The sequence below is a fragment of the Pseudogymnoascus destructans genome, assembly GCF_001641265.1.
Source record: "Pseudogymnoascus destructans isolate 20631-21 unplaced genomic scaffold scaffold_9, whole genome shotgun sequence".
Classification (NCBI taxonomy): Eukaryota; Fungi; Ascomycota; class Leotiomycetes; order Thelebolales; family Thelebolaceae; genus Pseudogymnoascus; species Pseudogymnoascus destructans.
In genome coordinates this window covers 813,918-838,915 of record NW_020167528.1, presented here as the reverse complement: position 1 = coordinate 838,915, position 24,998 = coordinate 813,918, and the positions used below count along the sequence as shown (strand labels likewise).

General features: G+C 49.9%; 8 protein-coding genes across 8 annotated transcripts; 5 read left to right on the top strand and 3 right to left on the bottom strand.

Moving 5' to 3' along the window:
• Positions 1-182: 182 nt before the first annotated feature.
• Positions 183-488, top strand: VC83_04326 (uncharacterized protein; the record flags this gene model as incomplete). Its single annotated transcript, XM_024467960.1, has 1 exon — positions 183-488. The coding sequence occupies one exon, from the start codon at positions 183-185 to the stop codon at positions 486-488; it is 306 nt and encodes a 101-aa protein (XP_024324430.1).
• A 711-nt stretch (positions 489-1,199) lies between these two features.
• On the bottom strand, positions 1,200-4,172 carry VC83_04325 (uncharacterized protein; the record flags this gene model as incomplete). The annotated part of the gene is made up of 4 exons (XM_024467959.1): positions 3,787-4,172; positions 3,634-3,658; positions 3,444-3,536; positions 1,200-3,392 (listed from the first exon to the last, which is right to left on the bottom strand). The coding sequence occupies exons 1-4, from the start codon at positions 3,993-3,995 to the stop codon at positions 1,200-1,202; spliced, it is 2,520 nt and encodes an 839-aa protein (XP_024324429.1). The 5' UTR covers positions 3,996-4,172.
• Positions 4,173-8,921: 4,749 nt separating this feature from the next.
• VC83_04324 (uncharacterized protein) lies at positions 8,922-9,665 on the top strand (the record flags this gene model as incomplete). The annotated part of the gene is made up of 1 exon (XM_024467958.1): positions 8,922-9,665. The coding sequence occupies one exon, from the start codon at positions 8,922-8,924 to the stop codon at positions 9,663-9,665; it is 744 nt and encodes a 247-aa protein (XP_024324428.1).
• A 3,304-nt stretch (positions 9,666-12,969) lies between these two features.
• Positions 12,970-16,495, bottom strand: VC83_04323 (uncharacterized protein). The gene is made up of 2 exons (XM_024467957.1): positions 14,607-16,495; positions 12,970-14,523 (listed from the first exon to the last, which is right to left on the bottom strand). Exons 1-2 carry the CDS (start codon positions 16,356-16,358, stop codon positions 14,470-14,472), a joined length of 1,806 nt encoding a protein of 601 aa, XP_024324427.1. The 5' UTR covers positions 16,359-16,495; the 3' UTR covers positions 12,970-14,469.
• Positions 16,496-18,142, top strand: VC83_04322 (uncharacterized protein). The gene is made up of 2 exons (XM_024467956.1): positions 16,496-16,963; positions 17,010-18,142. The coding sequence occupies exons 1-2, from the start codon at positions 16,703-16,705 to the stop codon at positions 17,874-17,876; spliced, it is 1,128 nt and encodes a 375-aa protein (XP_024324426.1). The 5' UTR covers positions 16,496-16,702; the 3' UTR covers positions 17,877-18,142.
• Positions 18,143-18,387: 245 nt separating this feature from the next.
• Positions 18,388-19,515, top strand: ERG26 (erg26, C-3 sterol dehydrogenase; the record flags this gene model as incomplete). The annotated part of the gene is made up of 1 exon (XM_024467955.1): positions 18,388-19,515. One exon carries the CDS (start codon positions 18,388-18,390, stop codon positions 19,513-19,515), a length of 1,128 nt encoding a protein of 375 aa, XP_024324425.1.
• Positions 19,516-20,285: 770 nt separating this feature from the next.
• Positions 20,286-22,592, top strand: VC83_04320 (uncharacterized protein; the record flags this gene model as incomplete). Its single annotated transcript, XM_024467954.1, has 1 exon — positions 20,286-22,592. One exon carries the CDS (start codon positions 20,286-20,288, stop codon positions 22,434-22,436), a length of 2,151 nt encoding a protein of 716 aa, XP_024324424.1. The 3' UTR covers positions 22,437-22,592.
• Positions 22,593-22,684: 92 nt separating this feature from the next.
• On the bottom strand, positions 22,685-24,759 carry VC83_04319 (uncharacterized protein). Its single transcript, XM_024467953.1, has 4 exons — positions 23,545-24,759; positions 23,382-23,487; positions 23,042-23,320; positions 22,685-22,972 (listed from the first exon to the last, which is right to left on the bottom strand). Exons 1-4 carry the CDS (start codon positions 24,314-24,316, stop codon positions 22,810-22,812), a joined length of 1,320 nt encoding a protein of 439 aa, XP_024324626.1. The 5' UTR covers positions 24,317-24,759; the 3' UTR covers positions 22,685-22,809.
• Positions 24,760-24,998: the final 239 nt, after the last annotated feature.

The following is a 24,998-nucleotide window of genomic DNA, read 5'->3' as shown; positions in this document are numbered from 1 at the left end:
AAAGCGAGTTCGCCGCTTGGCCTTCCTTTGTTGGAAATTTTCAGTTAAGCTACCAGTCAGCGTCGTCAGGATCTGAAGTGTTTATATAAGTCGAAGTCACGTGTATCACTCAATCAATCAATCAATCAATCAGCCAACCAACCTCTCCAGCTCTCAGCTCTTCAGCTCAATCGATCCCCAAAATGTCCAACCTCACAACCCTCCCCACCCTCACTACCACCGGCGGCCCCACCTTCCCAACCTACACCTTCACCAACTCCTCCCTCTCCAGCACCCACATCCGCACCACCACCGACACCCACGGCGACGTCGAGACCATCACCGACATCACCGTCGTCCAGCCCACCGACGCCTCCAGCACCACCAGCACCACCAGCACCTCCAGCAGCGCCCCTCTGGGCACCAGTGCGGGCGAGAAGGTGAGGTTGGGGATGGGGGCTTGGGTTGTGGCGCTTTTGGCGGTGAGTGTGGGGATGGGGTTTATGTGAACGCCTTTCTTGTTTTTAGGGAAATCGAATAGGTTGGGGAAGGAACGAGGGAGGTGGGAGGAAAAAATTGACGGGAAGGAGCGAAGGATGGGCGGGAACGGGAAGGAGCGACGGGATGACGAAAGGTGGAGGGAAGGAACGACGGACGACGGACGAAAGAGACGGAACAGGCGCTCAGAATTTTGCTTTTGGGGGTTCGGGGTGGAGGTAGATCGATATACCCGATACGACAATGGTTGTGCACAACTACGGTACATACATGATTTAGAAATCAGAAGCGGGCAAGGGGAAGAGGGGTGGGATTAAGATTGTCGAAGTGATGAGGAGTGGGAGGGAATTAATTTTTCTGAGATGCGAAGAGAGGATGGAATTAATACTTCTGGTCTGCACACATGGAGGCTTCAATGTGGGACGGCTGATGTGATATGATGATGTGAATGGTGAAATGTGTATGTGCATGAATAGCTGCGGAAGGTGCGAGTGATGCAGTGCCTTCCGATGGACTAATGACTATGTGACCCTTTGTATTAACAGTAACCCATTTTCTCCTTCAACACCCAACCCTTCCTTTCGACCCTTAATATCAATATCCAACATCCATCCAGGTATCCAAGATTATCCGATCCTCGACCCAACCCCCCCCCCCCCCCGCAAGACGCCCACAACACCCTTTTCTTACTCCCCCGCCCCAATCCCCCCTCAGACCTGATTCTAATTCTTAAACAACCAATCCGAATTCGCATCCACCATAAAATTCGTAATATTAAACTCCCCCCCATTCCCATTCCCATTCCCATTCGCCCCCGCCGCCCCAAGCTCCCCCTCAACCTGCATCCCCGCCTCCCCCCCCCTTCCCCCCGTGCCACCCAACCCCTCCCCGCCCACCACGGCAGGCCGCAACCTGGGCACATTAAAGAAATCAAAAACATCCAAATACTCCAACTCATTCTGCGCGGGCGTCCGATTCGGCTGTCCCTGCCCCCCTAGTCGGCCCAGCGCACCGATATGGCGCGGTTGGCGGGAGATGAGGAAATCGAGATCATATGCGCAGCGTCTCATATCAGCTAGTATCTTGACGCTAGAAGGGGTAACCCGCTCCTCCCCATTGGCAGCAGCGGAAGTCTCGGAGTCGGAGTGTTCATCCAGTACTCGCTGAAGAATGGTCGAGTAGCGCCCAGCGACCTTCCAGTACCGGCTCATAGCGTGGAGTGTATCGACGAAGAACTGGATCTGCGGGGACAACTTATGCTCAATCGTCGATCCATGCACGAGCAGCAGCCGCGCCGCGACCCAGAGGGTGAAAGCGAATGGCGGGCCGAGCTTGGGGAGCATGTTATTGGCGACGACGAATTCGCCGAGGGCGGCTATATTCTCTACCGCGCCGTGGCAGCGCTGGGAGGCCGAGTATGAGGGTGTAAAGATCGGTGAGCGAGTCGTTGGGTAGGCGGCGGAGGAGTGGAGGCGGATTACGGTGGTGTGGTAGGTGGCATGGAGCATGACCCAGCCGCAGGTGATTGTGCGACTGCTTCCCGGCTGGAAGAGGCGCGCCATACTGCCGTAGTCCGGTGGGAGGTCGAATTTCCACGACGTGAGCAGGTTATCGAGTTCGCGGTACTCGCCCTGCCACTTCTCGACATCGGGGAGGGCGGAGATGTCGACTGGTTTCTTTAGGAATTGGTGGATGCGTGATAGGATCCCGAGGATCTCGATGTAGTAGGAGAAGGCGCCGAGGTTCTCGGGGGGAGGGGGTTGGCTGAATTCGGCGTGGGTGTGGGTGTGGAACCAGCGGGTCTCGACGGGGACGTTTTTGTTCCAGAGGTCGTCGCGGCAAGGGAGCTTGCGGTCGATTTCTTTCTCGTCGAGGGCGAATTCGAATGCTGTGGCGATGGTGGCGTAGCGGTCGAGGAGGTAGATCATCCAGACGAGCCGGCGGCGGGATTCGTCTTCGATCCAATCTTTTGCGTCTGGTAATACCATGGCGCGAAGTGTGTAGATGGATTGGTAGTCAGGCGCTACTGAGAAGGAGGTCGTCTCAACGGCCAGGCCAAGTTGAACGACTGCCCGCGTAATGAGACCGAGAACGTTCCATCCAGGGGGGCCATTGCTATCTCCGACTAGGTCCAGGGCGAGTATGACCATTGCTTGTAGGGCCTTGACAGATGAATTCTCCAGCCCATACAGTAAAACTTTCTGCTTAGAGATGTCGTGGTAATGGCTGCGCCTCTCATCTGTCAACCGCGGGTCATTGGAAAACCTCAAAGTCGTCGCAACGATGGCGTGTAAGAGTATCCTGTCTGCCTCTTCCAACTGTGATGGCCCAAAGAGGGAGTCCAGCGTCGACCGGCGGTGCAGCATCGAACACCATGTATTTACATGCTTGAAGAACAGATCCACTAGGGCGTAAAGCAGATCGTATGGCGGCAGGTCGCTATCAGATGGGACTTCTGTCATACTCTCCGAGATGTTCAAGGTGGGCGACTGCACTGGCGGCTGAGCGGTGTTGTAGAATTGCGCCGCCGACTGAGATCCATTTTGGATAATCTGCTGTTGCTGCTGCTGGGCTTGGTGTTGCTGCGCCTGGTGCTGTTGTTGCATATACGCATCCCCCTGCATCGACTGCATCGACGGCGTGGGCGGCGACAGCGAGTTGGGAAAGTCGGCATGTTGCGGGGTAGATCCAGAGAATGCCGAAGTCTTTTGTTGCATGAATGGTTGGCCTTCTACCCTCGGAAGGTGGTTCCCCAGCATCTGTCCATCGTGCAGTGCCGCCTGGTTGCTCTGGTTGACATGATTGCCCTGGTTGCCCTGCTGCGGGGCCAGTGCTGTCTCAAGGATGCGCGCATGCGTCTGCAGAATGTCCTCCAACCTGTCCAATCTCTGCTCGAGTTCGCGTCCATAGCCAGCCTATTGGTATTAGTCGCGTGGTGCACAACCGGAGTCCTCACAGTAACCTACTCTAAGCCCAGGCTTCTTCCGCTCCTTGTATTCGCATCTCGCGCCGTTACGACTGCACCAGCGGCAGGATGGCTGTCCGCGATCGCATTTGACCTACAGATGGTAAGTCTGGGGTTCACAGGCCCATCGCGCGGTCTTCCCGGAACACCTCGGCGATGCATATTCCAGCGGGGAAGCAGTTGGTGGATACCTTTCTCTGTTTGCATAATTCACACCTTCAAGTCGTCAGCTATCTGTAATCCACATACTTTTTACTCGGTACAATGTGTAGTAGATAGCGCGTAATAAATATTTTTTTACGCATGAAAAGAAAGGTTAGTACCGTAAGAAAAGGATGTCTTACGATACCCTCACGGGACGACACTGTGCTTTACGCGGGCCATCACCGTTTTCATTAACATCTCCATCTCCGGCGAGACTCTCGTCGCCACTACCGTACTGGTAGTTGTCCCCGTCGCTGTCGCGCTTGAGGCCGGAGCCAGACAGGATCGAGGGTTGAGGCGAGTGTTGAACATCCATCGCGTGAGACAATCTTGGTGGGTTGCATAACATGAATCAACGAACGGCTTTGGCTTCGGGATATGAAGGTGCGAAAGACAGAGTGGCAGACGGGCCGGCTACGTATCTCGGCTCAGGACACAAGTCACGACCGAAAAAGTGTGGGGGAAGTGTGGAGTGTGCGTGGAGTGTGGAGAGGAAAGATCCGGGGAGGTTAGGGGAGAGTTACAGTCATAATCCGTTAAGTCGATTAGCTCCCGTAAATAATGTCGAGATAGCGTAAATATTGAGATATCAAATTTCACGTGACATCTATATAAAATGAGGTTATTTACATAAACCAGCCATCTAAGGTTCCCTGTGCCTTAGAATTGGCTACTATAAGCCCTAACTCTCTCTCAAACTTCTCAAAGGACCGCAAATACACTGCTGCCTCCTTCGTGCTACTACTCCTAGATTCTGTGAACTTAATTAGACGTAATCGTTGGTTTCCAAACCACCGCCTAGAGGCGAAGCGTCGAACGCGACAACGAAAACAGCGGAACAACGAAACACAACGATGCCAATTGATATAGCTAGAAATGAAGCTCTTCAAAATGCCATTGACTTTCTAAATGATAACCCAACGGAGACTATTGCCGTAGCAGCTAGGATCTACCGTGTAAACCCGGTTACACTCCGTATGCGACGTACTCCTCCGCGACGACCTCCTAACAAGCCACCGAAGCCTCGTGGAGGTAACAACAAAATACTTTCTGATATCCAAGTTATAGCTATACAAAGATACATACAACGATCGTATGAAAATGGGTACGGTGCAACAAAGCCTATAGTGTTTAGTGCCATTTGCCAACTACTAGCAGCTGAAATCCCGACACCATCACAACGGTGGTTCCAAACATGGATTAAGACTTAACACAAGACTTTCCACACTATCAAAACCCGGCCAATTGAAGCAGCACGTGTTGTTTCTCATGAAGTATTAGCTATTGAAGAATGGTTTCATCAATTTAAAGATGTATGCAGTCAACTAGACGTTACTACAGCAGACATCTATAACTTTTATGAAGTTGGATTCCGAGTAGGAATGAGCACCAGTGAACATGTGTTAGTACCTATAGCAGTAAAGGAGGTAAGTTATATGTACTTGCCTTATATGATATTCTTCTAATCTATATAGCTTTATATACAAGCTCTAGAGAATAGACAAAGTCTTACAGTTATAGAGACAATTTCAGCTGCTGGCATTGCCCTTCCACTGTTCCTTATAATTCAAGGAAAGCTTCATATGGAAAGTTGGTTTCATAATAATCTACATGGTGATGAGAAAGTTGCAGTATTAGATTCTGGATATACAAACTCTAAGCTTGCAATGGAATATCTACAGCATTTTATCCAACATTCTACATGCTCTACAAAGGCAAAGTTAACTTATAATGGACTCTCATATTTTACATGAAGTTCTAGAGTTTATAATACTTACACATCAAAACAACCTACACTTACATCTGTTTCCTTCTCACCTTACGTATATTCTACAACCTCTTGATGTTACGGTATTTGCACAATATAAACATTGGCACTAGCATGCAATTCAACAAGTAATCCGGAATTTTGACAATAACTACAATGTTATATCATTTTTCTGAGACATATCTACAATCCGCAAGCAAACATTTACAAAGGGCAATTGTATAAAATCATTTAGAGATGCTGGTATTTACCCAGCTAACTATGAGAAGATTAAAGAGAAAGTTGCTATATACGCAAGCCGACTGTTTTAAAAACACCATAACAAACATTTCAAGCAAGTCAAGATCTTCCAACTTAGAGTCAAAGATTTAAAGAGATCCTTAGTTCACCATCATGGCAAAATGTTACAGCTACGGTAACATGATGTCATGGTTACAGGACCAGGGCCTAGTAACGTGACGTGTGAGTCACAGGGGGCAAGCGGGGTAGGCTGCCATGTGATGGGGCTAATGGATAGTTGCAGAAACTAGTGGATATTGGCTTAGATAGGAGCTTCGTGCTCAACTCAATATAGTATTCTTTACAATACTGTAACGTGTTACTTGGAAAGCCTTTGTGTCTAATCCCCTGCCTCCTCTGTCAAGTCAACCTTACGCAAGAAACCTCTGTGTCTTCTATCATTTAGAAGTCAGCGTTACAAAGAGCCTTCACTGAGTATTACGCCGGGAAACTGAAAGGAGGAGGGCATACCTTGACAGTCTTGGGACTGGTCAGACAGACAGCGAGAGCGAATTGACTGTCCAGATTGATAACTGGATTGATGTTGTTGGTGAGGAGGAGCGACTTAATAAGGAGCGAAGTGAGGCAGCAAATACTGTTCTTACTTCAGCGGGCGCAGGATATCCGGGACTCACTCTCTGTAGCCCTTGCGGCAAAGAGGAAATACCAGAGGAATCCTCCAAAAAGTCGTGATAAGTCTATTGGCCAAAGAGCGCGGGAGCTCTCAGGCTTTGACGTAGACGACGACGAAGAGCTACAAAGTGATAACTGTGAGGACATCAGCTCTATCAACTCGCCTCCTTTTGAAACCTCAACGCCAGTTTATCAAAGCACTTCTTCTGCTTGTGGCCAGTCAGTCAGTCAAGGAAGAAGCCGCAAGAAGCGCCTGCAAATATCTTCCCCTTCCTATAATAAAAAAAGGCCAGTCAACGATGATATCGTTACTTGAGCAAGCGCTTCATGGGCCTATCCGGCGAAGCATCCCAGTTGAGAGCTCACAGCACAATGGGATCAACGAAGTAGAGGGTTGGATAGAGTCAAGTAATTAGTATATATCGTAGCTAGCTATTATAACAAAGATGCTCCTCTACTGTTGGTGGTGGTACTAGAAACCTTGTCCCGATCAAATTGCCACGAATACAGGTATAACAGTTTGACAGCAGTATTGCAGCTTTAAAGTGAGCAGCTACAGGCTGCGATTGTGACTGTAACCCTTTGTCAAATGCTGTATATGTCCATAACTGTTGTGCTAACCCAAAGGCGTTCTCTACTGCAATTCTTACAGATGATAGCGCCTTATTAAACTGCTTCTGCTTTTGTGGAAGATATCGATGACCACGAGGGCAAGTATATGGGGCTAGAATACCCTCTGTACAACGGTAGGCAGGGTCCCCATAAAGATATAAATCCTTTCTTCCTCCTATAGTATGCCGGATCCGCTGTACGCAGCCAGAATCCTGCCATATTCGCCAGTCGTTTGCAGGTCCGTTATATGGTCCAATTAAGGACGATACAAGCCCGTCTGGGGTTACAATTGCTTGGAAGTGCATTCCGTGCTTCTTTTGATATCCAGAATACCACTGCTGCTGGACTTCGGAGTCTCCTGCTGGTCGACAAAAGCCTTGGAAGGTTCCGTCAACAAACCCCCATATTTGACCACACCCACCACTGTCTTCAATCGCTTCTTCGAATTGTAACAGCTTCTTGTATGTAAGGTATGGGTGCCACTCGAGTACAGCCTCAAACTCGTGTACTAAGTGGCTCATTACGTCGTTGAAAACTGTAGAGAGTCATGCTGCGACCGCCCAAAAAGATCAGCGCAGGTTGACCAACGTCCTGGATACGCAAGGCGAGCTAGGACTACACAAAGAGCAGTCTCTAAGTCTGGCTTTACCCGGTCTCTCCATTCGATTTTATAAAGCCGAAGGAGTGGCACAAGCCGGGCGATTTCCTCGATTGAAAACCTTAATAGTATAAGAACCTATACCCCAAACCTCAACCCCTATTCAATTACTTACCGGAACTTGTGAACTACCCGCCCTGGAGTTTGACTACCCCACGATCATAGATTCCAGTTGAACTTCTCATATTCGTATGTAATCCGGGCTTGTGGGCGTTGAGTTATATGTAAAGAACGTATAAGCCACCGATAATATCGGCGCCGGCGACGACGTCGAACAAGTAAGGCTGCTGCGCAAACAGTAAGAGCAATCAACTCTAGCTCTTCAGTATCCGACATTAGGTTATATTACTATAACCTCCTTTATTTTTACACAATATAGTAGCTACGTCGCAAAGATATTTTATAACGAAAGTGGTGGTCGAATAGGGGTAATTTGCAGTGGTGGCAGTCACAAAAGGGTATATATAGGTACTTCCATTTACATATATATTTGTATGGCAATATACGTACCACGATGTATCTCTTTCCAGCTGCCACCACCTCTCCCCCACCCGCCCAGTTCCAAAGCACTTACTGAAGTAGAAAAATTTATCAAAGGCCAGTATTTTACAGAGGGAACAAAGGGCTCTAGTCACATAGGGGATTACAAAGGGAACGCCATAGGGGGTATGGCCGGAAGGGGAGAATTATCTAACGACCGATCATAATCCAACTTTTCTACACCGAGCGATTCAGCAGTGTTCAATACAGTCAATATCACCAAACTTTTGATATTGCCTAATTAGGAGGTATGGTAAGTACTAAACAAGGATTCTATTGCTCTAATACTAATATAATCTAGTAGTACTCTAGTACTGCTTGGCATCACCAGATTAGGCAGTGTCAAGCTGACGACTGTCGAACACTGCTGAATCGCTCTATTACCCCTCAGGAGAAGTGTGCAGCCAAGAGACTTATTCTCGCCATGGGGTACGGCCAGAGCAGGAATAACATATTTAAGTGGACAGAAGGCCAACATGTCCTTTTTAGCTTGATTAATCCAATCAGGCCATTGCTTTGTAAAGTACACCCATTTGATCTGAGGATTAAGAACAATTGAAGCAATATAAGCCTCACTTGCCTCTGTCATATTGTAGTACTTGTTGAGCTTATTTCATGCATCATTAGCCATAGATTTAATTGCATCTGAATATTTGATTTCCGTTTTTGACTCTGTAATGTCTTCGAAAAGCTTAAGCAAAAAATCCATGGTCATAATAACCTTGCCAAGAGAGCTTGGTCATGGGCGAGTCAAAGCGAAAAATGGGAAATGGCTTCTGGTCGGCATGAAGACGCCACTGTACCATCACCAGTTACTGGCGGCAGATTGGATGGTTAAACGTGAGCTTTCCTTGGATCGGCCTCATGGGTGTCTATTGGCAGATGCTATGGGTCTTGGGAAGACTGTATCGACTTTGGCTACGATGGTCAGAAATCCGCCAGCAGAAAAGGACATCACAGCGATGAGAAAAGCTACGCTCATAGTAGTCCCGGCAAGCTTACTTTCACAGTGGGAGGCAGAAATCAAAGTGCATGTCGACGAGAAGATTTTCCAAAAAGTCATGCCTTATAAGTCGTCTTCAAGAATATCTACCAACATTCTCTCAGACTGCGATATTGTGCTGATGAGCTTTACGGAAGTTGCAAATAGCTGGCCATTTCCAAGCTCTGTGGAAGACAAGGCTGACACAAGGCTATTAGGAGAGGATGAGTGGGCCAATAATCGCAATTCACTTAAAGGCGACCTACAGCGAGTCAAATGGTACCGAATTGTCCTGGATGAAGCTCAGGCGATCAAAAATTATAGGTCACGGACTTCAATAGCTTGCCACAAGCTGGACTCAACTTACCGATGGACTCTTTCAGGCACTCCTGTCTTAAACAGCCTCAACGAGCTCTATCCATATTTTCGCTTTCTTCGCCTGAACTGGGCAAGCTCTTTCCCTGTTTTCAAGAAAAACTTTGGAGATCCCGATGCCAACGATTCAACTAAGAGACTGAATGTCATGCTTAGTGTGATTATGATGTGAGTAGAAAAGTAATACAGGAGTGTACATGGGCTAATCAATAATAGGAGGAGAACAATTGGATCCACAATACTTGGACGTCCTTTGGTTCAGCTGCCGCCAATTCATCCTTCCTTGCAGACTTTGACTCTCAGCGGAGTGGAGAGAGCAATCTATCGCACATTGGAAGACCGTTTCCGTGGAATGATGAACAACCATTTCAAGGCAGGAACGACCGAGAAAAACTATGGGTTATATTTGACACAGCTTCTGAGGCTCAGGCAAGCCGCGTCCCATCCCTGTCTTCTTGAGAGATGCATCAAAGACCTGTTCGATGCTGAAGATCTGCTGGGGCTTAAGCTCAGGCTAACATCAAGTGTAGTTTGTTCTAGGATTTTAAGAATCCCAAATACTTCTTCAAGATGAGACCACTCATCAGTAGTCAAAGTATCATCCCAAAGCTCGTCCTTGTGCTCTGAGCAAAACATCCGAATTGCAGGCTGAACACCAGGCCGTAGAGTGCAGCCAATCATATGAGACCATGAGTTCCAACGAGTTGAGTTGTCCCGTTCAAGCCTTTTGCCTTGGCTATACTCTCTAAATTCAGCAATTCGTTGTGGCGACCGTTGTACAAAAACAACAATGTTGTGAAGCTTTCCAAGAGCCCCATTTATGTGCCAATTGGATAGTTCAAGCGGTGTTGGATTAGGTGAGACGTCGTGCTTAGTATCACAAAAAAGGAAGGCTTTAACTGTGAGATTGATGATGTGACCCATACAACGAAGTTGTAAGGATGCCTGTCCCTCAGTGACGGAAAGGATCTGAGTCGGGCACATTACGGTCACATGATAAGAGTAAAGGCAGGTTAGCCGAGTCGGACCCATTTCGGGTACTTGAGGAGATTGACCCAACGGGGGTTCCTCTCCCTCAGTGACGGAAGGTATCTGAGTCAGACAAGTCACGGTCACGTGGTGAGGGTGAAGGCAGGTTAGCCGAGTCAGACCCGTTTCGGGTACTTAAGGAGATTGATCCAACGGGGGTTCCTCTCTTTATCTTTTTTGTATCCTTCGTAGTAGACCTATAGGATAGCATCCGTTTAGCCTCTGACTCGCACTCTCATATGCTATTACTGTGAGCTGGGTGCCCTGTGTCCTTACAATAGTTATGTTTATAACATCGTAAGTCTATGATTAAATGAGCCATCGAATAGGAAGTCGGACGTTCATTGCTTAGATATGTTATAATGGTTACGGAGGTCATGATGACAGTCTAGGTAAAGTAAGCTAGATTGAATCTAAAGAGAGAAGAAGAAGAAAGGAAGGAAGGTGAGGCTATCCCTCATTATATACAGCTGTTCACTTAGCGATCCCTTGTAACCTTAGTGGCTACTATAGCTGCTTATTCCTATAGTTGCTAGCAGCTGTAAGCTGTGATCGTAACACTTAGATGGGGTCTTTATTCACTTTGTAACATTTAAGCATATAGTAGAGCCATTGTCACTAGTAGTATGCTTTAAGGGTAGCGATGATGCCTTAATTAAGAGGTTGAAATTGGCTTGTTACATTTAGAGAAAGCTAAATGATGTAGATGTTTAGGGGAGGAGGAGTTGATGTAATAGTAGCGATATACGCTAAGAAGTTATCTATCGTTAGGAGTATTAATCAAGATATGCCTACTCATAAATAGAAGGCCTTTAACCATTCTGCTATAATGAACTAATTCATCTAAGCCTTTTTATTCCATCTCTAAACCCCTCCTATTACTATGACTTTAACATTTCGAAGAGCTTGTAGTGTCTTTGCCTTTCTAATAAACCATAGTAGAAATCGATCTGTGCTAGTTAAATTAACACAAACAACTACTAATATTCTTACCTTCTCTCTTTTCCGACCTATAGCTGCCTCTACTGTTATAAAGCCCCTTGATATTGTCATCTTGTAGTATAGTCCTGTCTCGTCTATGTTATATATATTCTCCTCTAAGTATTCCCTACTGTTTGAATTGCTCGTATCTCTTCCTCTGCTATAGCTAGAACTGATCTAGCTTTACCGTGTCAAACTTAATTAATATCTTACGACGTTGTCGAAGCCTTGTGACCTACCCTAAGCTGAACTCTAGGACTGTTTCCCCTTCGAGTTATGGTAATTATGACTAGATCTGCTTTGCCTTCTCTTGCAAAACTTCACCTATTATAACCCCTCCTCTTCGTTTAATAAGCTTCTGCTAGTCGAAAAGGATAGCTTCTAGCTGTAGCTAAGCAGCGTCACGTCGTCGTCGTCGAGCTTCTTGATCGTCTGCTTGTGGGTGTCGTCGAGGTAGGCAAATCGAGCGCTAAGAGATTCAGAGACAGTAGATTGGCTGACTCGAGTCTGGTATTGGTCTAGGAACCATGCGATGCAAGCTTTCTGCGAAGGTCGAGGGCGTTGTTCGCGGTGCCAGCGGAGAGTACGTCGTTGGTCGAGAGTCATCGAATTGAGCTTCTTTGGAGGCATCCTATAAAGTGAAGAAGAGGTTAGTATAAGTCGATAATCTGAAGAAAAGGCACGATATCGTGTAAATCGGGGTTTGTATGTAAAAAGGATGGATCCCGCAAAATATATCGAGATAAATATCGAGATAAATATCGGATAAACACGTATCGACTTGACGGATTATGACTGTAGGAATGACTTTTTGAAGTACTATTGTGTTTTCGGGTTTCACAATGATGAGTCCCGTGCGGAGGATGAAACGGCGGGTGCCGTTGGTGCGAAGGATGAGGTGGCGGCGGGGGGGAGGCGTCATGGATACATGCGGTGGTATGTAGTTGAGAGACAGCTACGTACTATGGTATGCTATAGATAGGTATTATGTGTAGCCGGAGAGGCTGGATGTGTGTGATATTGATATAGAGGTTTATGCGGGAGTAACGTCGATTTTGTCAAGGTTTTTTACTAGTCTCATATCGTGTTGTTCGTTTCTGTTACCGTTGTCTTGGCCCTTCCCGACGAGCCGGTCTATAAACACTAAGGAAAGGAAAGGAAATAAACAGAGCCCCATCCGGCGCCTCTTCTTCAATCTATCCCTCTCATTCCTCCCCATCACTCCTCCTCCCCTTCAATCTAGTCCCCTCCATCAGTACAACACCCCCCCAACCCCCCACCCCCCCTCCAAACCCTCTCCCTCTCCCTCTCGTAACCCCTCCCAATGCCCATGCCCATGCCCCCTCCCCCCCCAATCGCCCCCACCCCCATGCCCATCCCCAATCCCGCCATTCCCATCCCCTTCCTCTCCCCCCCCCAATACCCCACAAACTGTCCCCCCTCCCCCATCCCCGCAGCCGCATAGCCCCCTCCCAGCGACGGCGTACTAATCGACGGCCCCTGCACCAACGGCGCGGTATGGACGTGGATATGGTTGCTTCCCTGGGGCGGGACTTGGAAGCTGCCTCCTCGTCCGGGGAGCCCGTTCATAGACCCGCCTCCGCCGTGGTGAGAGCGGCTCCATTTAATGTGGGGTGTGCTTTGGCCGTATGAGGTGTCTTGGTAGGGTCCCCCGTTGCCGCCGCCGTTGTTGAGGAAGCCAAGGCCGTTGGCATTGTTGGCGCCGATACGCCTAGTCTCGCGCTCGCGTTCGCGCTCGACTAGTCGCTCGGCTTCGATCTTGACGTCCCTCTCGTGCACGAGCTCGCGGACTACTTCTCCATTTCTTAAGGCGATTCTCCTTGCTTCCTCATCTACCATCTTCTCTCCTCTCCTCCCGACCTCTCTCTCCCTTTCTCTTTCCCTCTCACGCTCCCTATCCCTCTCCCTATCCTTCTCCTTCTCCTTCTCCCGACGAAAAGATGAGTTAGACCCCCTCCTCTCACGACGAAACGAAGAAGTACTACCACGGCGCGCCGCATCACCCACCCGCCTCGCTAACCTCCTAATCGCCTCAATCTCTGCAACCAGCACCGAAGACCTCCTCCTCCCCGCCCCTCCATCCTTCCCCGCCTCCTGCAAGGCCGAAGTGGTGGGGGGGAGGTATATATTAGCCCACCCTCCCTCATTCGGCTGAGGAGTAGTGGTGGTGGTGGTGGCGGGGAATGTCCAGGTTGGTGCGACGGGACGGGAGTAGAGGTGTGTGGGGAGAGGGGAGGTGGGCTGGGGAAGGGGTGAGTGGATGTGGATTTGGGGGGAGGAGCGGGTGGAGGAGGTGGCGTGGGAGCGTTTGGAGGAGCGGGTGGTGGTGGAGTTGCTGTTGGTGCTGTGGGGGGGGTTTTTGGGGGTGGTGTAATAGAAACACATTTGGGGTGGTGGGTGAATGGTTGGAGGCGTGTTGATGCAATCGTTGTTGTTGGACGTGGTTGTTCGTTTGGTAGTTGGAGTCGTGTTGATGGACGGGGTTGTACGTTTTGGTGGTTAGTTAAATTCTCGATATAACGAAATGAAAATTCCGTGATTGAGAAATTGATACCGACGAAATATCTCCCAAAAGAGGGCGAGAAGAAAAACTTATACTCCGTAGTAGCGCTTGTTGGCTCACTCCGTGGCGTAGGAGCCGTTCTTGAGACAGAGAAACGAAGGAAAGTAGGGAGAATGCCTTTGAGCCATATGAGACCGTTTCAAAAAGGGAGCAGTAAACGAAGATGCCAACAGAAAGGTCAGAGACAAGTTTACCTGGGACCCTCTGGCTCCTAGAAAGATATGAGGATTGAACTATTCCTGGTTTCTTTGACCATGACGATGACTGTTCATGCACTTTGCCGCCCTACCAGCAAACGGAGCGAGACATAGATGCACGTTCCCGTAAACTGTATCGAATTGTATGTACATTGCGTTCTAGAAGGGAACGTTGATTAGAGCATTTATAGCTTGGCGTTTTTGGCCTTCTTCTGCGTACTCTTCTGCCACGCAAATTCCTACATCGCGTCAGTTCATCCACATCCACAGCATATGCGCGGATTTCGCGAGTCCACAGACACTGAAAGGGGTTCAAACTTACCAACTTCTTCGCCTGCCCCGCCTCAATGATAATATTAATCACCACCGGCACCGTGGCCTTAAACCCCTCCTCCGTCGCCCTTTGCAGCTCATCCGGCGTCCTCACCAGATATCCCTTCCCCCCACACATCTCCGCCATCTTCTCATACCCCACCTCCCACCCCAAACTCGTGCTCCTCAGCCCCCCAGCCACACCCTGCGCCGTCTTATCCTGCAGTGCCAACCAGGCATCGCTATCAGCGCTGTCGCCGTGATAGACGCCACCGTTGTTGACTACGAATACTAGAATATCCATAGTGTACCGCGCCATAGTTTCAATCTCCGGCATCGAGAACCCAAAAGCTGAGTCTCCCTCGAGACACACGATCTTCTTCCGCGAAGACGACGGACCCGATGCAGCTTGGGGTTCGGGCAGGTTATACGCGCAGTGCGCTGCAATGGCGTAACCCAGGCCCACGCCCATCGTAGCATAGGTTCCTGCATCGAGACGCAGACGCGGATGCTCGACATTGAAGACGCTGCGCGAGATATCCATCGTATTAGCGCCCTCGGAGACGTATACAATATCGCCGTTCGCGGGCGGCGAGAGCGCATTCAGCGTCTCCTTGATGACGGCGAAGGTGCGGCCGTAGGTCATGGGCAGGGTATCCACCTGTGCGGCTTTGGCGGCCGTGGCTTCGTTTTTGGCGGTGCTGGCTCGGATCGCGGAGATGTAGGGGGTGGAGGTGTTGTATTGCCAGTTTTCTAGGCCGCTGCTCAGCTGGGAGGTCACGAGGTTGATGTCGCCGATTATGGAGAGGGAGGCGTCGCCGTTGTTCTTGCCGAGCTCTTCGGCGGAGATGTCGACTTGGATGATCTTGACGTCGGGGTTCCATTTGGGTTCTTCGCCGAAATGGAGGATCCAGTTCAGTCTTGCACCGAGAACCAGGACGACGTCTGCGCCTTTTAGAGCTGCTGAGCGGGCACTGGCTGTGTTTGATAGATGAGAGTCTGGTAAGACACCTTTGCCCATTGGAGTCGGAAGGAATGGTATTTTAGTGTCGTTGATGAGCTTTCTGATACCGCCCTCCGCTTGGGCATATGCCGCGCCCTTCCCAACGATAACAAGTGGTGCTTTGGCAGCTCTGAGCAATTCCACCGCAGCTGCGATTCTCTCTGGATCGCCGGCAGCTCGAGCTGGTGAGGGAACGATAACCTTAGATAACTCATCCCCTTCTCCTTGTATCACATCGGCTGGTAGATCCACAAATCCGGTCCCTCCTCTCCCGTACCAAGAAGTCCTGTAGGCATTGGAGATGCTCTGAGGAATCGATTCTAGCGTAGACCGCACCGCCAATTTTACATGCGGCGTAAGGAGACTGACAGCATCCAGCTCTTGAAAGGCGCCTTTTGTGACCAAATGAGACTCGCTGGAGCCAGCCAGAAGCAGTAGTGGCCATGCATTTGCTGACGAGTTGCCAATCCCTGACATGGCATGCAGAACTCCCGGCCCGCCTACTACCAAGCACACCCCGGGCTTCCCTGTAAGATATCCATATGCTGTTGCTGCGTAGCTCGCCGCCTGCTCATTGCGGAAAGCTATAAATCTGATCCCAAGCTTGATTGCCTCCTCAGCGATTTGGACCACTGGTATCCCGACCAGGCCAAATATAACCTTGATACCAAGCTCGTGAAGAGCTTGGGCTATTAATTGAGCTCCTGTCGGCGCAGCCATTTTTCTGCTATATTGAAAGAATAAGTGGCGCCTGCGCATATATGTCTCCAACGCCGTTCCAGCCGAGGCTAGCGATGGCGTCAGTGATGCTCAGGGATGGCTTAGGCCCTGAAGCGCAGTGCGATAAGCGATAACGCTTCGAGTCGCAACAACCACGACGAACGGACACGCAAGCGGTTCGGAGGATCTAACAACCGCTCCTCATGTGCTGGCAGAAATCGCAGTCGTTTCAGAGTCACGAACTTGCTATATCGAACGAGAACCGTCTTACTCTTCTACGAGACAACTTCACAACAACCCTTATCGACCACTAAACTCCCTACTCGGACTCCGAACCCCGCATCTCCACACCTGAGCTGAGCTTAGCTATCGCTCTCGCCACAATGTCTGAAACTCCGGCGCAGTCCTATTCTATGGACCCGCATCTCTATATCTATACCTCGCTCACCGCTGGCTCATCACATATCGTCACGGCGACATCGAGACTTGAGACCATCCTGAGAGCAAACAGAATCCCATTCAAAGCTATCGATCTCGCAACGGATGAAAAGGCACGCATGCTATGGGGACGGCGCGCTGGAAAAGATGAGAGTGGGCGCCAGCGAAAGATCCCTGGTTTGGTCCAGGAGGGCCTGGTAGTGGGGGTTTGTTGATCTGATCCGCTTCTGTGAACTGCGCTGACTTGCCCAGGACCTGGTGGAAATAGAAGACTGGAACGAATATGGCGAGCTTAAGCAACATGTGCGTATTGTCGGGGTGTCTTCGACGCCTGCTGGATTTGGTAATCCCATAAAGGCTGCTGCCGCTGCTGCGGCCGCGCCAGCTGCGGCGGTAGCTCCCGCTGCACCAGCTCCACCGACGGCACCGCCGCTACCAACCGGTGCGAAGCAGCCCATTCCTCCCACTCCCGAACCCAAACCAGCTCCGAAAGAGGCAGAAGCTCCCCAGACGCCTGCAGCTGGGGGCAATTCAATTACACTGGCGATGCGCCAAATGGGCGAAGAAGCCGCACAGAGGGCGAAGGACATGAAGAAAAATGCACTGAAGGGGAAGCCCGAAGTATTTGTTGGTAGTGGAACGGGGGAGGCCGCAGCAAAGGATACCAAAAAGTCAGCGACGATGGAAATTCCGCAGACTGTCGAGCCTATTACGATATTACAAGACCCAAAGACATCGGCTTGGAATGTATCCTCGGCAAGCACACCGCCTGTCTCTCAGCATGCACTAAATGAAATGAAGTCTCTCCAATCGCCAACATCTACGGCTTGGAAGGTGGCTGATGTTAGCCTGCCAGTTGCCAAGAGTGGGGAGAGCGAGACGTCGACTGCATCGGCTGAAAAGGCTAAGCCGTTTGAGAAAAAGGAGGTTGCTGCGGAGGAAGATGATGATGAGGACGACGATGACGATGACGAAGACGAGGAAGATGAAGATGAAGATGAGGACGATGACGGTGACGATGACGAAGATGAGGAGGAGGAGGAGGAGGAGGAGAAGAAGAAGGATGAAGCCAATACGAAGGACGAACCAAAGAAGGCTAGGGTGACCCCCTCGAAGTAGACACGGCCTGTATATAGGGATCAAGCCATATCTGGACACCTGCACGAGCCTGGTGAGATTGTAGTTGGATTTGGGATGTTTTATATGAAGAGGCCTCTGAGACTACGGTTTGATCCTTGCTTCTAACATCACGATAGTTTTACGTTAATTCAGTATTCTCGTGTGGTCACATAAGTTCCAGTCCAGAAAGTGAGGCATAGCGTGACTATGCGAAGATGGGATTTGATTTATAGACAGTTTATGCGAAGATGGGATTTGATTTATAGGACAAACTGTCTATAAATCAAATCCCATCTTCGCATGCAATAATTCTAATAAGCCAAATCTCCAAAAATCGTGGTTAAATTGGCGGGTAATCAGGGATACCCCAATTCTGCAGTTCAGGGGTGGCGACTGGCGGATATTAATAAATCCGGGATTGCCTCATGAAATAATCCGACGGTGGTCAGGACCACTTCGCGATAGCTTCAACGACCCATTGGAGTCTCATCAACCACCGAAATCCCGAACAATGGTGCCAGTTGCTAAAGTTACTAAAAAAAACCTTGGGAACGTTGTCGTCATTGGCGGCTGCGGCTTCCTCGGTCACCACATCGTCAACCAGCTCGTCGATAGCTACACCTGCAAGGTGTCCGTGGTGGATCTCCGCACTACACGCAACCGCCGCCCTGAATCCGATGGCGTCGAATACTTCGACGCCGACATCACCTCGCTCGAATCTATCGTTACGATCTTCATGAAGGTCAAGCCAGATGTCGTAATCCACACCGCCTCTCCCGTGGCCATCGCCGAGACGGCCAATTCCTTCCTCTACAAAGTAAACGTTGAGGGCACCCAATGCGTCATTAGTGCCTGCCGCGAGACCAGCGTCACTGCGCTCGTCTACACCAGCTCCGCCTCAGTCATCAGCGACTCCATCACCGACCTCATCAATGCCGACGAGCGCTGGCCCATGCTCAGAGGCAAGTTCCAAACCGACTACTACGCCGAGACAAAGGGTCTGGCCGAAGAGGCCGTTTTGAAGGCGAACCGCACCGGCCCCTCCGACCTCCTCACCGCCGCCATCCGCCCCGCGGGTATCTTTGGTGAGGGCGACGTTCAGATGCTGCCCAATATGCTGGACTTGTACTACAACAACAAAACCAACTTCCAAGTCGGCGACAACACGAACCTCTTCGACTTCACGTACGTTGGCAACGTAGCGCACGCACATCTCCTCGCCGCGCACCTGCTTCTGTCGACATCCAGGCTGTCCGTTAAGCCGCTCGACCACGAGAAGGTCGATGGTGAGGCTTTCATCATCACCAACGATGCGCCGATATACTTCTGGGACTTCCCGCGCCAGCTGTGGGCGATTGCTGGCCACAAGAAGGGAACCGAGGGCGTGTGGACAATTTCAAAGGATGTCGGAGTGCCATTGGCGACGGTAGTCGAGACATCGTTGTGGTTGATCGGGAAGAAGAGCAAGATGACGCCTAGGGGGATACGGTTCAGTTGCATGACGAGGTATTACAATATTGCGAAGGCGAGGGAACGGTTAGGCTACAGGCCGATTGTGACCACTCGTCAAGGAATGGAGAGGTCCGTGAAGGCCTTCATGGCGGAGAAGGAGAGCGCGGAAGCCAAGAAGACGCAGTGAGGAGGATATATTAATTACTGGGGCTGGAGCATTGGAAGTATGTTATGTGTCATATTTCATAATGCTGCCGGCTTACTGAATATAATCTTGAGAGATTCCAAACTCAGAACTGAAGGTGCCATAAGATCCTAGATACTCACAACAATGTTCTGTCTGGCGCCTTTGTTACCTCATTCATCAGCCTTCCCCCAAAGGGTTCAATGAGAGCAGATCTGCCAATCTGCCCTCACTAGAAAGAATCGCATAGTAAATCCTTTTTGAGCCTTTGAGCCTAGAGAACATATCAGACATGCCTCTCTTTCATCGCGAGGTTATCTTTGTGATCTACTGTGAAATTGTGTCCGGAGATGGGCATGGAGCTGCCACCTGGATGTCACAGAAGACGAGGGGTATATTGCGAGTTGTTGAGATGGTGTAACCTACCAATTCCACCAATTTCGCTGTGACGTCTTGCTGACCTGGCTTGTACGTCCTGGCCTTCCCCACGACCCTTCAATAAACGTGAAGACCCCTGAGTTGCCCGATAACCCACTTCGTGCACAGACCCTACTAAAACATCCAGAACCCCCGTGCACCGTCGCACCGATTCAACCACGGACTCCCACCAAACATTTCGACATACCCAAATTGACCGAGTAACATTGTCTTCGAATCTTCAGCGCCTTCGTTACACGAGCACGAAACCTTAATTCCTCTCCAGCTCCTCTCAATGACCCATTGAGGCCGCGCCGCATCCCCAATTGTTAAAGGAGTCGCCAGGCTTACTTACAATGGACCAAGCCGAGATCCCCTCGCTCCTCAGGAACTTGTCGAGCGAAGAAGATGCCCTTCGCAAAATGGCAGTCTTCAAGCTGCAGTCCTCAATTAACGATCCTTCTTTCGCCGATGTCTTCATCTCCACTGGGGGACTCAGCATCCTGCGCCGTCTTATCATGTCTACTGGCGGCAACACCCTCGCATACTCGCTCCAGTCGCTGAGCCGCCTTCTCGAGGTCGACATGGGCTGGGAGATCTTCGAAAGTGCTGGAGCCGGAGAATTGGTTGAGCGCGTAGTGGAATTGATTGTCACACACCCTCTCGTCAACATCCTCAGAGGCGCCATGTCGATACTGGTTGCGATTGTGAGCCACCCACAAACCACACGCGGCTCGATACGGACTCCAGGCGCATTCGGTTTTCGCACGCTCAAGCCAGCAGTAGCCGTCTACCCGCAATTCTTTGAGATGGTGGTGTCTCAGCTCAACTCTGCGGACCACGCGCTCTGCGCCAACGCGCTTATGCTGCTTAATGCACTTATGAGGGATGCCATAACAATTGACGGTGGAACGGATGGGACAAGCAAGAGCAGCGGGACCGGTGAAGAGTGGCCGAAATTCATCAAGAGGCTGCAGGACCTGGGCGTCGTAAAGGGGGCATATCGTCTGATGCAGAGCTCAGCATTGCAAGATTTGGCGCACCCGTTACTAGAATTTCAAGCCCTCACGAAGCTCTTTTTGAGGAAATGGAGGGATATGAGGGTGGACTTGGAGAGACCGGATCACAGGAGGGCGCTGAAAGGGATACACCTTGCAAGTGCACCTGAGAAACGAGAACATGTGACACAAATGGGTCGAGTGGAAGAAGTGAGCGACTCGGCAAAGAAGGGAACTCGGAAACACAACCCGGAGAAATGGCGGCGACTTGGCTTCGTTACTGAGAGCCCAGCGTGGGAGTTTGATCCGATGGGCTACCTCGGCATGATGGATCTGACGGACTACGTTCGCAAGCAAGAAGACAACTTCCAGAAGATTCTTCTCGAACAATCCTCCAAACCTCTTCATACACGTTGCCCGATTGCCCGTTGCAGTCTGGCAGTTACAGCTATCCTCTACGATCACTTCGGTGCCGACAAATCGGAAACCGAAGACGCAAAATACTACCAGATGCTTGAAAGTCCCCAAAACTATGATATGATCTTCCGGCCTCTAGTCTTGCAATGGTCGCGGCTACACACTGCGGGACTTCTTGCCTTCTTCCGCTTATGGAAAGCTACAGGCGCAGTTCAAGACGATTTCGACAAGGTTGCCGAGCTTGTCTGCATCCTGATCGATAAAGTCGTCGGCTCAGCGCCACGCACAAAAGACATCACAGAGGCCGAGGAAGAAATTGCCGAATTCGAGTACCAGCGCCTGCGCGAGGTTCAGATGGAAGTCCTAAAGTTTTCGTTCGAGGACCAGTGGGGCCACCACCTGCAGCAAGTGCGCGAGGAACTCCACAACGAGTCCCTCCAGTTCGTCAAAGAGCAGCGTATCCGCTGCCTCCTCCAAGGCTCGTGGTTCCCTCGCAGCGCCACCCGCGGCGATTCCAATTCCCCCGCCTCGGTGCGCAGCAAGCCGTGGCGCTTCGCGCGGCTCAGCCACAACCGGCGGTTCCTGCACTATGCAGATTTTGAGGCGCAGGCGGGCTACGCGCCGCCGCTGACGGAGCTCGGGGAGAAGCTGGATGTAGAGACCATCTCGAGCGTGGTGTCGAATGTGACGGCGGGTGGGGAGGATGACACTTCGTCGATATCGTCGAACACGAGCACGCTGAAGAAGGAGGATCTGAGCGTGCCGCCGAAGCGGAATACGAGGAATAAGATCACGATTAACTCGTATCTTCCCATGGAGTCGGCAGAGGAGGAGCAGGTCGAGAGGGTATTGCTGACTCTGGATCCGCAGACTCATAGTCTGGCGAGCGAGTGGCTGGATGGACTGCTGATGCTGTTGAACCAAGCGCCGATTACGGCGGAGACGAATAAGCTCGTGGGACTGGTTGTGGACTACGGGCTGAAGATTCGGCTGCTGAATGTTAGGCTTGAGGATAGGATGGAGGCAGGCGAGGGCAAGGGGCTGATTCCTAGCAGGGAAGGGCTGGATGAGGATTACTACTATGAGGTCTGAGTTTGGGCAGGTGCCGTTCTGATTTTCGAAGGATATGCGGCGATGTGGAGGGGTTGTACTTGGAATTTTGGCTTGATACCCGGATTGAAGGAGCGGAGAAATGTATTATATGAATACTACTACTATTGACTACTCAAGAGAGATAGTTTCCCTGGTAATTTGTCTTGATATCATCGCTTGAGCTCTTGCAATCGCGATAGGTTTAAGATTGAGTTACCCCACGACACTTCTCATTAGTGTTAGAGATCCTCCTGCTATTCCTTTATTAATCATTATAGTATTCGTCTCCATACCGTTAAAGAAACTCTTGACACTCATCAGATATGTACAGTATATACCAAACCCCTTTTCTCAACCAACATACCGCTCAATATCAGACCTTGGCAATCCATCTCCATTTATACCCCATGTTGCCAGCGCGAGAAATGCTGCATGCCATCAATGACAAACTCAAAACACCGACCAAGAACCAGACCATAGCTTGGGGCCCCACGTTTGACTGGAGTAAGCTTCCTATCGGAATGGAAACCAACGTCCTGCGAGAATGTGTCAGCAAGCTCAAACCCCATAAAATATCTCCAGTTAGGGGGTGGAATAGCTCATACGCAATAGATACAACAGAATCCATAGCTCCTATCCAACGCGCAAAATCACTGCCCCTACAGATTTGCCCAACGCAGCCCATAGACAAGGAAACGAAGCTCCCGGTCCCAAAGCCGTACAGGAAGACGAAGATATAAAGTGCCACCAGCGAATTGAGGCCAAACGGCAGCCAGATAAAGAGCATGGAAGCGAGAGTGAAAGCTGCCATCAGAAGGAGCATATTGAACCGGCCGAATTTGTCAGAGAACCAGGACGGTATAACACGTCCAAATGTTGAGCCACTGTGGGAAAATATCAGCTTTGTTTGGTTTCCCGTTTTTGTTTTGGGTATGGGGAGCAAACATATTCATTGTCATGATAAGGTAGAAACCTGCTCTTTGACCATAACCAGCATCTGCTGCATAAGTTGGGATTAATCCAAGGCCAATGATGAGCAACAATTCAAAACCTAAGCAGCAAAATAGTCAGCATTTTCACTCATAATGAACAGCATCGTCAAACTCACCAAATGCACTGATAGTTAGCCAGTTGAACGTGCTGTCCAAATAGCAACGAACGTTGACCATGGCGCTGGTGCTGGTTGCCAACAGACGACTACGGCAGAACAAATTGCCAACGACCAGGCAGAGGAGGACAATTAATCCGAGTATCCGCATGGCCATGGGCCAACTGCTCTTTTCAAGGAGCGGTTTCAGTATTAGTGGGAACGTGATGCCTCCAAGAGCTGAACCCAGCATAGCCAGCCCAGAAGCCTGACCACGTCGTTTCTTGAACCAGTGGCTTATAACACCCTGTGAGACTGTTATGAGCGCAGCGGAGGAGAGACCCCCCAAAACTCCAAGACACAGCATGAACCCTACATAAGTCGTGCATTGAGCGAGAAGGAAGAAGGTCATGAGGTATCCAATTGATCCAAAGAGGAGGATGTAGCGTGCTCCGTATCGATCGAATATAGCCCCTGTTTGTATCGACAGCGCAAGTGACAGGAATATAAATACCGACGGTATCCAGGCAATCTTACTTGGGCTTGAGTCACTGAGTAGATTTAAAGACCAGTGAAGTTGGAACAATCCCACAGATGCTTGGAAGCCAAAGGTTGCAAAAAGCAAGAAAAATGAGCCTAAAACGACGAGCCAGGCTCGAAGGCCTCCATCTGGATATGTCTCGTCATCGTGTCGTTTATCTATCTCGCTGGATGGGTTCGTTGGATCCGTTATTGTCGAGCCTTGAACAGTATGAGCATAACCTGATAAATCCCTGGCCAATGTGAGGTTCATCTTGATATGTTGGGCTGATTGGGCATGTTGACGTGGGTTCCTGTTCTGGGAAGTTCAGAAGTCTCGAGAGCGGGGATTCACCAGTTAGGAAGCAAGCTGATAAGGCAATTGTATTTTCACAATTTTAGAATAGCAGGAAGTTTCTGGAAAGGTTTTTGGGAAACAAAGAAAATAGGAGCGCTTAAGAGAATTAACTTTCTCTCACGGCTGGGAAGCAAATAAATGGCCACTATTCGACCACTATTCGACCACTATTCGGCCAATATAGCCACAAAGACCAGTTCTTTCTCTCTCATCACCTACCATTTGTGGCAATGAAATCGTTATCCTCAATTCTCAACATTAGAATTATAGGAGGGCAATCTTTGCATCGGCAAATGATATCATCACAACAGAGAAAACACAGAGAGGCCCAGAGTCACCAAGACGCACACAGAAGGGGGAACATGCTAGCTACGGCCGTATGGGATACAACGAAGCAAGCTGAAGAGATATGACAAACGACAAGTAACATGACCCGCTATTGAGTATTAAACCAACGTGAACCTTCACGATCACAGCAACGCCATGGTCTTCGGAAGCAGTGGCTAAAATAGTCTTGGCTACTGAATGGTGCTGGATACGCCCTAGGTCGCTCCAATCAAGGCCATCAATACGTGGCGCGTCTCAACCATCCCTGAAC

What these genes read in the sequence shown, in the direction of transcription:
- VC83_04323 (XM_024467957.1), bottom strand. Translation starts at nt 16,358, where the DNA reads ATGCGCAGGCGCCACTTATTCTTTCAATATAGCAGAAAAATGGCTGCG. An exon ending in CGGGGCAGGCGAAGAAGTTG is followed by an intron (nt 14,524 to 14,606) that starts GTAAGTTTGAAC and finishes GACGCGATGTAG; the next exon opens with GAATTTGCGTGGCAGAAGAG.
- VC83_04319 (XM_024467953.1), bottom strand. Translation starts at nt 24,316, where the DNA reads ATGAACCTCACATTGGCCAGGGATTTATCAGGTTATGCTCATACTGTT. An exon ending in GCTAACTATCAGTGCATTTG is followed by an intron (nt 23,488 to 23,544) that starts GTGAGTTTGACG and finishes TTTGCTGCTTAG; the next exon opens with GTTTTGAATTGTTGCTCATC. An exon ending in GATTCTGTTGTATCTATTGC is followed by an intron (nt 22,973 to 23,041) that starts GTATGAGCTATT and finishes ACATTCTCGCAG; the next exon opens with GACGTTGGTTTCCATTCCGA.
- VC83_04322 (XM_024467956.1), top strand. Translation starts at nt 16,703, where the DNA reads ATGTCTGAAACTCCGGCGCAGTCCTATTCTATGGACCCGCATCTCTAT. An exon ending in AGGAGGGCCTGGTAGTGGGG is followed by an intron (nt 16,964 to 17,009) that starts GTTTGTTGATCT and finishes TGACTTGCCCAG; the next exon opens with GACCTGGTGGAAATAGAAGA.